The following is an 11,956-nucleotide window of genomic DNA, read 5'->3' as shown; positions in this document are numbered from 1 at the left end:
ACATAATTCCGAATAAAAGTTCTCTTTTCTAAATTAAAAGCTATCTTGTTCTGTTGTGCCTTCAATTGATTATTTTTTTCTACTGCAGTTTTATTTTCTTATTTGTTTATTTATTTATTTATGTATTAAATTTGCTCAATTTATGAGGCCACTGTACTGTTACTGCACTGTCAGTTTTATGGATCCTGTAGTTTGCAAAAAAAATCCTAGAAAGGAGCTTATATGAAACTAAAAATTCTTTGTAAGATTCTGGATAAAACTGTGTAATAAGCTATAGTATAAACTGGCATCTATACTTCCAGTTAATGAATTCAAATTAATTGAAATTAATTAGCCATTGCTGAGGCAGGTCAAATATGGTTAAATATGCCTCCAGGCATTCATACAATACAGCAAACAGCAAACATGAAACATAAACTTTCCAATGTTTATTTTATCATTTATTTTTCAAGCAAAATTCTTTTAGAAATCCAAAATGTTTGAAGGCTCAACCCAACTGTTTCAGAACTCCGTCTCTATTTTTCCCATAAGGGACAAATCGACCAGTCTAAGAACATTCTGAGAACAACAGCCTGTAAGCCATCTGGTATTTCCTGACAAGGTGACCTACTTAAAGCTGGAAAGCAGTGCTCTCTGGTCTGGATGGAATGAATATTTGTGGTTATAGATAAGACCATCATGAATTGCAGGAAATGGCACAAGGGGTGTAGACTGCATCTTTCTCCACTGGGTGGTAATGCTGCACTTTCTGTCACAGTATAGTGAGGAGGTTTCGCATAGAGGCCACTGTCGTATAACCTGTTAAAGATAATATCCACATTAGAACATTTAGTTCTGTTTTATATTATACTGAGGTATTGCAGTTGTATTTTTTGGTGGCCCCGTTTTTCTTTTTTTGCTATGAATATGTAACAATCCCAGAGAAGACAGGACAAATAAGCCTGCATACTCTCACGTTGTTTCAGCCTGGTAACATGTGTATGGGTGTGGGCGTGATGGAGCATGCAAAGTGTGCATTTCTACAAACTTCGTACTTACACATCTTGTTTTTTCCAGGCAAAAGCTAGTTTGGTGCAACACATACAACTGCAATGAAAAATTAACTTCTATGTGTTGATTACGTCTGTGTTTAACATAGTTTTAGATGTAAAATTAAAAACTAAACCTGTGTAATGCTGAGTCTGACTTATTAGGCACTCCTGGGTGTCTGCAGGTATCAGCAATACCAAGCAAAACAAACTGATGCTGTTGAGAGGTGAAAACTTTGTCAGTCCACCACTGTGTTGTAAATAATATAAGATATGAAAGACATGTGAGCAAAGCACCATAGAGAATGAAATAACCGATTTATCGGGTACATCATGAATTTTAAAGTTCATTGAAATGCAAAAAGAAATGTAAATCTGCAAGTCTCCAAAAGTGTTTAGAATCTAGTCAGAAACTGGGATTGATGACTTAAACTGGTTGTAGCTGTACTCGAGTGTCCCACCACATTAGTGTTGTGCATATAAATGATATCTTATGAAGTGGCTCTCTCAATAATTTCTCTTAAAGGCCTCCATGCACTTTGATGAGATTGATGAGATGAGACTATTATATATGAGGCTTGCAGCACAATTTTAATTACACTTATTATTTTTGTAATGTTTGATGGAAGGGGAAAGAAAATAATTGTGACATTTGTAACAATAAACCATTGTAGCCTGGACATACTATATATAAACATGTGGTCAGGGGAGAAATAAATATCTTCATATGTTTGGGTTTAAAATTAAAAGGAGGAACAAACTAATATTTACAATTTCTTGATTTAGAGTATAGTCAGGCAGTTTCTATTGATATGTGCATTATATGTATATGAACTGTGAGTTACTTTTGCAAACAGTTATTTCATAATAATTCAGCTTTGGAAGAACTGAAAATTAAACAGGAAAAAAAATAATGATTAGTAAGAGAGAAATATTTGATGCTAATGCTAACCACTGGGATCGATTGTGCTTTAATACCTTAATTGTTTTGATTTTCGGGTCTTTTCCTTGACGATGAAAAAAAAAAAAAATACACTTGCCTGCAGTGTGCTGGCACAAACATCCGTCCAATCCATCGCGCTGTAATACTGATAGACAGCGGGGTAAACCAATCAGAGAACGCAGTCTCCTGCCTCTGAACCAACCATGCGTCGTAGGAGCTTCAGTGGGCGGGGACATAGCAAATTCGACGGTCTGGCTCAGCAGCCATTGATGCGCTTCGTCTCGAAGAGGACAAACCGAGACAAATTCTCTCGTATCTGCGGTTTTCTGACTGAAGCCATGGTGTCTCACTCTCTGGCCCTGCCGATGATCTGCTTCACCACGTTATGGGGGCTGGTGGGGGTCGTGGCTCCATTTTTAGTGCCCAAGGGACCCAACCGGGGGTAGGTGGTCTAGCTGCCGTTAATTGGCTGCAATTAACGGCGATTATTTAGCGTTTCTTTTCATTTTACACGGAAACATGTCAATTCAGATATTAAGCTATGTGTTATAATTCAAATTAAATGTTTAGTCCGTACTCAGATGCGTAGTATCTGTATAAATATACGAGCGTGCTGCTGCTCATATGATGGAGGCCCATCCATCCCTCCCTCCCTCCCTCCCTACATCCATCCATCCATCCATCTCCACTAAGGTGAAAGGGTCAATTCAATAAGAAATAAGCATAAAAACATGATTTGGCTGAGTAATCTTAAGATGTATTAAGTTTCAATGTTGAATTGAATTACCGTATATGAGAACATGATAAAGCCATTACAGTGTTTTAGAGACTGTCATCAAGCTGCAAACTAAACAGTGAATTTAATTCATTATTTTATCAGATATGTGTTTATACTACTCAAGTAGATCAATTTTGACATCATGGGGAAGTTCTTAGACTGTAACACTCCTCATTTATTTAAGATAAGATAAAGCTTTATTCATCCCATGCTGGGGAAATTAAGTTGTTACAGCCAGCAAAGTATTCAAAGATAGGCAGAAGCAGTGGCATAGAAAGATCGAGATAAAAAGGATGCAAAATAAAAAATAAAAAGTATATGCGCATTATGTAAAAGAGTCTATTTGAATAGGCTGTTAAATAGCTTGACCTGCACTGTATGGTGTCCAGGCCGAGTGGACATTCAAGACACTAGACAACAACAACCAGAACGACCACATGACATATCCTGATAAATCACAAGTTCCACAAATTTGGCAAGAGATCATTTCAAAACATTTAGTTTCCATGGCAGAAACATCTGATTGTGTTGGACGCAGTCACTCAACGTGTTCCCAAAACAAGTCAGGGTTCAACAGATGATTCCTGCAGTCACTGAACATGAGGCAGTGGAACAAAAAATGAAGTTCATCCTCAACAACACCAAGATCGCTCAAAGGCCCATGAACGCTGCTCTCCAGGGAGGCTTACTTGATATCTGCAAACCTCACTCTCAGGCTGCACGGTACCAGTTCGTAACGAGCGCACGGGGACCTCTGCCCTCACTGTAAATTAATATCATGTGTCGTGATCTTCTTGGATTTGAACATGGTTTCTGAGCACTGGCTTATTCCACATCTCCTTTCCATCATTCCATATGGATCTTATCTTTAGCCAGACAGCCGGACAGAAGTGTCATATTTTGGGCTAATGCAGCTAAGAAATTATCTGAAAAATCAAAGTACTCTACCCCATGCATGCAACAACAAAACTGACAGCCGGCACATTCGTACCGTCTCACACTATGTATCACTGTATACGCTAACCATATTATAAACTTATCAAATTTGGTGCAGTGCTACTTAAATTAGGATTGAGACATCGAGATTACATTAATACATCTTCAAATATCACAGCAATATTTATAAAGATATTCCAAATCAAAAGGTAAAAATGACTGTACATCCCACTGATCTTCAGAACAGGCTGTGTTAAGGAAAGTATTTGAAGCCCCTTGTTGAACTTCTTACGCTCTCAGTATGAAAATGTCATTGTTGTTACATAGAGATATGATTAACATTCATATTGAGTGATGTATACGAGAGTGTGGACAGAGCTGCATAAATCTGACTCCCTCTCTGGTTTCCTCTGACAGTGTGATTGTCACCAGCCTCATCCTCACCGCGGTCTGCTGTTACTTGTTGTAAGTACAAACCCTCCTCCTCCTCTTCCTCCCCCGCCTCCTCCTCCTCCTCATCCGCCTCCTCTTTGGTGTGAAGCTGCTGTCATTTTCACATGTTGATGTTGTTGTGCTGTTTTGCCTGCTGCTCTGATTACACCCACATGATTAAACTTGAAGACATTGAAAACCTTTATCAATGACCATTTAGAGTAGTCTTACGTGAAAAGCAGTTGCTGCTTTCATATGAAATGGCTTCTGGTGAGGCTGATGCATAATGGAGTGAATTGAGCATTTAACCTCAGAAAACAATTAGGATGTTGTTTTTGCAAGAGAACATGCTGCAGGAGGAGGAGGATGAGACAGGGGAGTTACTCCAGTAATTAACATCGCAAAGGAGCTGCAAGAATTCAAACAGGGCATGCTTAAGGCTCTTGCCAAATACCAAGTGGATCTAACAAGAGGCATGAAGGAGAGTCTAAATGCACTGAAACAAGATATTATTCAGAGGCTTACTGAGACTGTAACAGCCTTACAAGCTCAAGGCCAGTCTATCAGCCAAGCAAAAGGAGTCGAGTATCAGAATTCAAGACCGGTCTCTGGCTCTAATGCTGCTGCTGAAACAACCTTCCAGAGAAGGTGACAGATCTGGACGGCAGAGGCAAAGTGAATGATGGATTTATGGAGCACCGGAGGATGCAAAGGGCATTTTGATGACTGTGTGGTGAAAAAACTATTAAACACTGAGCTTTTACTTCAAATACACAAACACCTGACCAGAACACAACACGGGCGTCTGTTGGCATGACTTTTCTTGAACGTGAAATCAAAGAAATTGTCCAAAAATAACCTGGAAAAAAAGATGTGTGACATTTTTGCAAGCATGACTGTGCAGAAGAGGTGATGAAGAAACAGAGCGTGAGGAGAAGCATTATGATTTCCACCACTAGAGGGAGCTGCAGCTCTTTCAGGGGGTGACTGGTGTCCCCTGACCAACAAACAAAAACCACAGACACAGTAGATTTGCAAACGTTAAAAGTTTTATCATTTTTTTTTAAATGATGTACTTGGATGAGTTGGAGGAAGCAGAGGGATGAAGAAGAAATCTGCAGTGTTGAGGAATACATTGATTTATTGTGCAGCGTGGATGTCATTTTAAGGATAACTGTCGTGTTAGCATTTAGCCTGTTAGCATACGGCACCGTACCATCAGATTATTCTCCATTCACAAACAAGCCATAAATCTGCATAGCACTTCAAAGCACGATACGTTAAATTCAAAGTGGAAGCTGCTACGTCAGTTGCTATCAGCTACTAGCTTGAATTGAACTACTAAAATTAGCTGTTTTAAATGTGACATTATGCTCAAAGCTGAATACTCAACACAGTCTCAGCCTTTCAAAGCAGAAGTATAAGGGCTCCATATATCTGTGGCAAAAGTATTGCAGCAAGATGGGCAAAATCACGTGACGGCGCTCATCAAAGAGGTGTCCCGCTGGTTTTCAGTACTGGATGTCCTTGTTATTTGGCCTCAATATTTTAAAACAGCGCTGTGCAGTCTGTTTAAAAGTGGTCTGCTTTTATAGTCCAGGCTTTGTTGAACAGAAAAAGAATAATGAAAGCCATAAAATGTTTATGTCGCATTCAGTCCAGCCGTACAAATGCAAATACAAACGCCAGCAGACGTCACCAGTTTGGACTCTATCAGATGCTTTGACACAGTGAACCATTTTCAGCTCAACTGCCTCATAGTGATTCAGAGCTCGTAGTATTTTCACGTGTGTTCCCTCTGAAGGACTCAACAGGACTAAACTTCGCCTGAAAAGCACATCCCAGCTGGAAAGGTGCTTCAGTGCTTCCTTTCTGATCTCCTTCAGCATCAGGTTCCTTGTTCCTTTTAGAGCGACTCACCATTCAACATCTGCCATCGCATAATTACGTAGTGTATGTGCCGTCAGATTACCTCAGCACAGCGGCTGCCTTTTCTCAAGTCCTTATGAATTCTCCTTCACGCCTTTCCTTGACCTCATGATGCTTTCCATCATGGTCCAGGAGAAGTGTTTAGGAAAAGACATGGGATGTAACTTGTTTTTACTTTTTGCCTGCAGCCATAGATTCACTCCAGCTGGCCTGAGAGAGAGGAAGCTCACAGTCCTCTTTTCATTTCTGCTCATTCGAATACAATAACGTTAGAATATCATTGCATTCTCCAGTGTTACTGTAGAGACTGTGAACATGAGCGCTGGAAACCAGTTGGGCCAGTGGGCCTTAAAACAGCTACTTAAGGCTGCAAAACTGCTTCATATAAACCATTTGAATGACGTCTCATTGTGTGAGAGCTCACCGTGTTGACAGCCAGGTCATAAAGAAAACATGGCTGCATCAAGGTCAGCCTGCAGCTTCGGCTCATTAGTATCTTTGCAAGGCAGTAGACGATCATGTTGGATTAACAGGGAGATAAAATAATGCTCGCATTCATTCAGACCTCCTAGCAGCTGCTTTGAGGGTTGGTTAAAACTGGGCTTGTTTGAAAGTGGGAAGTTGGCACAGTCTCCCGTGTCCTTGGCCTCTTTGGACTTGTTGCAAAGCTGTTTCCTGCAGTTAGCTCTTGCTTGCTATCTTTACAGTAATGGTGCTGCAACAAGTCCCAGGCCGTAAAAACAGCAGAACTTTCCACGAGCATATAAATTATAGATTGTGCTCTCTCTCTCTCTCTCTCTCTCTCTCTCTCTCTCTCTCTCTCTCTCTCTCTTTACACAGTTGGTTGATAGCCATTCTGGCCCAAACCAACCCTCTGTTCGGCCCTCAGCTGAAGAATGAAACTATATGGTATCTGCGCTACTTCTGGGAGTAAACAAGGTGAGTTTGCAAGGAGAACGCTTAAAGGCACAACCTGTGGTCTAAATCTAAAGAAAAGTGGCTGCCAGTTTAGCCTGAACTCCCCACCATTATCATGGTTTGGCAAGGGCTGCTATAAACTACTAGAGATAGCTACTGAAAAACAAAACAGTCTGGTAAACTTTCCAAACATGTAAAGACTGAATAGGACACTTTCTGTAATATCAGGTTTCTAACATACAAAGAGACACTAAAGTGTGTCAGATCTTTACCCGCATCGCAACACGACCATCGAATACCGGTACTGCTGAGTTGGGGTCTGTGTTAAAGCATTGGGTTTGACTCGGCATAAATCTCCAGGAGCCAATAATTTCAAAGATTTATTTTAAAAACTTAAAAGTTACAACATCCACCCAGTACCTCTCTTGCTCCACCGACTAATTCACCCCAGCTTAGGGCTTTCGCTGAGGACATCGTCAATAAAAGTAAAGGAAAACTGAAACTTTCGAACCATTATAACATCACAAGTTGTCAGATTTTCACACTATTCTATGTATTCGAGTATTGTGCTGCATCACAATATATATCTTCATACCTCCACTACAGTAAGTTCATACAAATGGAGTTGCACTCAACAAAGATGAATGTGCTTACAAGTGACCTCCGCTAGAAACCTCAATGTAATGCAATCAAAAGCAGGCCTGTACTTTGAATTTGGATGAATGAAGTGTACCATCTATAAATTCAGCTCTTCAGTTGTGTGTCTGTGGAGACCTTGTGGAACATTTCACCATGTGTCTGGATGAATGTATATGTGTATAAGAGTATCTGATTTGGCCTTTAAGATGAGTGTCTGACTAAATGAATGCTTATTGCTGTTTCACTGCAGGTCGGTGGAGACTGAATTGCGAGAAGAAACACAGATTTGAAAGAAAATGAGAACATTAGACTTTTGTATATTTTCTTTTCTGCTAGCTTCTTTGAGCCAACAGTTTCTGATCCTGCAGGCTGCGCACTGTGCTTGGATGTTTGCAAATTAAAAACCGCTTCATCTTTCTCTCTCGGAACGCAGTGGAAAAAGATCCCTGCCACTAAACTGCCTACAGTGACAGAAGTGGCATTCAGGCGTGACTATTTATCAGCTGCACGAAATAAATGAGCTGGGTTGAAAAATGGCACTTGGATGATTTTTTCAAAGGCGTGTTTGCTTTGAGCCTCTCGTGCTTTTGCGCCACGCGGTACTTTAAATTACCGAGCTATTGCACGCCTTGCTTTGACCCTGCTGATTGTTAGCACAGTTCACGATTCAGGAAATTTACTGCAACTAGCTGACATCTGTTCTCTGCACTCTGTTCCAGGACTGTGTGGCGTCATGTCCTCTCATCGTTCCCATCCCGTGGCTGGCTGGACTTTCTTTCAATGTAACTGTTAAACATTCCCACACATACTGGACACAATCTGCAGAATTGATGGAGCAACTGAAAAGTCAGTGTCAGTTTTCGCTGGAAATATTTACTGTACTGTACAGTACCTGGAATTTGAGAGTTAGAGTTTATTAAGACACAGTGTACACAGTCTGAGGTTGTGACCAATTAATGGCAGGATTCATGAACAAATCAGTGTTTTGTTTTATTTGTTCCTAATAAGAATGATTTCCAGTGAAACCATTACACCATCTGTTAGACATTAATCCTCCATCTCTGAAATGTGCGGTCCTTAAATACTTTTAATTTTCTGTCTGTTTACATTTTTTGGTTTTGCTGCCATCAGGGAATGTGAATTTCTAAATGTTTGTATTTATTTGGCCTGCGGGCACTGATGTAAGCGCATTGTAATTACCTCAGCGTCCACGCGGTCTTGTTATATAACTGTTATTATCTGTGATGTAATGTGTGTGTGTGCGCACGCGTGTGTGTGTGTGTGTGTGTGTGTGTGTGTGTGAGAGAGAAGAGTTCATTACTGTGAGTGCTTGGACTGTAGCCATGAGAATCTCCCAAAACCATAAAAGTGAAGAGCGATTCCCTCCCACTTCAGACCACTTCAGCATGAAACCCCCTCCCACATTCCCCTCACGCTCTACACCGTGGAGGTCCTCGTTGCCATGGTGATCTCATCGCCCAATTCAGTCCCTCCACTCGACCCCTTTTGATGAAATCTTGCCCATTCTCGCCTGCTTGTGTACGGATGTACTGTACGGACATGTTTTCGCATTGAAGCTGTCGGTAGCTGCCTGTAGATTTGATGATAATATCTTAAAATTGAATCGCCAAGAAAGACCTTTTCAAACACTTTTCTTTATAATCAACCTTTCAAACAGCAGTTACACTGAAATTCCTGCATTTAAACTTCAGCTAGTTAATTATTTCAGGGTTAGGGGCTCTGAAAGGCAGAGCGATCCCTCACATCTTTTCAGGAGCAGATGGAAAAAGTGCATTTAACAAAAGAACCTGTTATTTCATTGCACATTTTCCAGACTTTCAGTGGCTGTAACGTTTTAAAAACCCTATAAGGAATCATATGAGTGATGTGATGGATGCCTCTGACTGGCTGATGTAGCATGTTAAATCAAAAGCTAACCGTATCAGATCACAGTGTGGCAAACCTTAGCTGTTCATAGGGCTACGTAATGAGTTGTTATCTGCAGTAAGAAGTGCAGTTAAGTTATACATCCAGTGCTCAACATAAGAAAAGTTCAAAAGATCATGAGTTTAAATAAAAAAACATTTAAACGAATAAAAGAAAGTATGTAATGTAAACTAATAAGAAAAATGTGTGAAAGTGCAATTGAAATACACACACACTGGATAAAAGCAAGGCTGAAAAGCTGCATTTTAAGTTTGCTTCTGAAGAGATCCACACTCTGCCCTCCTCATACTGGCTAAGAGTGGCCCCACCATGAGACATCTACCAGAGGACCTGATCTTAAAACCATGTGAGACGACCAGGAGCCAGACCATGTAGTGATTTGTAGACCAATTAAAGAATCTTAAAGTTCCTTCGAAGACTTAAAGTTTAAATGCAGGAAATGATGAAAATGTTGTCTTCAAATCCCCAAAATGCTGTGATTTAGTGCTCATGAGAACAAGAGTAGTCTTTGTCATTAAAAGTCAACATGTACAGTATGTGCTACTGTACTAAAAGCTCCGCCCTGTGTGCCACAGAGTGCACATGTTCATCTGTACGCATGTGTTTGAGTGCGGAGCAAGCGAGTGTGCGTTCACTCTCCCACTAACTGGAAAAGTCAGTCGACAATCAAACATCAGCATTTCTTGCCTGGCATTGATTCACCGGTCTCTGTGCAGTATCAGCCAGCTCAAATCAGTCAGTGGGCAGAGAGACAGCACGGCGATGCGCTTCGTAGCTGAACATCGCCCGATGCGGTTTTCAAGGTCAGAGGACGTCGCCGACATCGCCAAACATTGTGGTTGTTCTTGGCTACATACTGTATGTACATCTGTGCAGCAGCAGATATTCCGTTCCAGCCTATTTTATCATTTTCATCTTTTTTTAGCTTTTGCTTTGAAGAAAATGCCGCTGTGACACATCTGCCTCCTCCCGATGCTTTAAGAGTCAGAGCTGCCAGCCACTACCACAACTACGTCTCTCCCTTCCACTTCCTGAGAACCCCTCCCTCCTTAACACTGCCCCTCCCTGCCCTCCTCTCTAAAACCACTTTGCTTCAGCCAAAAAGAATCAAAATCAATATACAGCTACTTTTTAGAAAGACCAAATTGTGTTGTATCTTTTCCTCCAGCCCTCTTCGGTAGTTGTGGTGATGGCATGCATCTAAAAGTGGATACACAGCAGTGTGCTGTACAGTCAGTTACCCAAGTGGGGGCCTGTGTGTGATCACACCCAACAAACTAAGGCTTTCCGTGCCAGAATGCTGGTATTTAGTTTCACTCTCTGCACTTCCAAGTCAACCGGAGCTTGTAAACAAAAGTCACGTGGACTCACAAGTAGCTCAGTTATTGGACAGACTTTTGGTCACCTGTCAACCTGCCAAGTTAGCAGTGTTGGCGCTGGTGGAGACAGGTCCACTAAACTCAGCCGTGTGTTTAGGTCTCTGGTGTTCAAACCAGTTGAGAACACATGAAGAAAAAAGCAGAATATGAGCATCATTCCAGACTGCGGTTTGCTCTCACTTCATTTTCTTCTGTCAGGCTTTCCAACCATTAGCTGCTGGCTATCACATGTTCCCATAAACCCTTGTGTTTTGGGTTTGTTTCTGTAGTGGGTTTGGACTACATTCCCAATCCCACTCATAATGAGACGTGCTACAGTTATCTTGCGAAAGGACAGAGTCACATTTTCAGAGTCAGTGAATCATCGGACAACAAATGGCATTGTTCTCACCCGGCGCACAAACTGAACTTAAGACGGGAACACTTGGCACTTCAGATAAACTCTTCCAGACACGCCGGCTGAGAACTGGCCCTAAATATGTCAAATTCTTGCTTTTCCTTTTCTTTTGAATCTGCTCAGTTCTTTTGATAACTGGCTGCTGTCTATATGTGAAATATTCCTGGCAACCTCGATGGAGATGGGTTTTTGTAGTGTGTGGATAGTCACCATGGTGACAAAAATCTACTAAATGGCACATCTGATTTTTGGTGGAAATGAGATCCTAAATGTGACCTTGTGTTAGTGTGTAAGTAAATGCTTCTATGTGAGTGACGTACCTGAATCGCCCAATAAAAAGATACATGTCTAATACAACCCAGTTGCTCTGTTGTCATTATTAACATTCCTCCAGAGCAGGCTGGAGCACATGATTCGATTGTAAATGAAACACAAGGACACACACAGCACACACATAAGTGAGCTGAAGTCTTAGTGTAACTTCACCTAAATACCTACACTTAACTGCTTATACAGACTTCATCTTATCTCGCAAGGACACAAACACACAGAAGAGAAACATGGCTATGATGTATGTCAACCTTTGTGATCTCGTCTCGCTCGCTGCGAGTGGGAGGGGCCCCTGTTGTG

General features: G+C 41.1%; 1 protein-coding gene across 1 annotated transcript; it reads left to right on the top strand.

Annotated features, from left to right (window-relative positions):
* The first annotated feature begins 2,198 nt into the window (after positions 1-2,198).
* atpv0e2 (ATPase H+ transporting V0 subunit e2) lies at positions 2,199-11,683 on the top strand. The gene is made up of 4 exons (XM_076728089.1): positions 2,199-2,413; positions 4,103-4,150; positions 6,887-6,985; positions 8,323-11,683. The coding sequence occupies exons 1-3, from the start codon at positions 2,241-2,243 to the stop codon at positions 6,978-6,980; spliced, it is 315 nt and encodes a 104-aa protein (XP_076584204.1). The 5' UTR covers positions 2,199-2,240; the 3' UTR covers positions 6,981-6,985; positions 8,323-11,683.
* Positions 11,684-11,956: the final 273 nt, after the last annotated feature.

Source organism: Chaetodon auriga, chromosome 4 (genome assembly GCF_051107435.1).
Source record: "Chaetodon auriga isolate fChaAug3 chromosome 4, fChaAug3.hap1, whole genome shotgun sequence".
Lineage (NCBI taxonomy): Eukaryota > Metazoa > Chordata > Actinopteri > Chaetodontiformes > Chaetodontidae > Chaetodon > Chaetodon auriga.
This window is presented reverse-complemented; position numbering and strand designations above follow the sequence as displayed.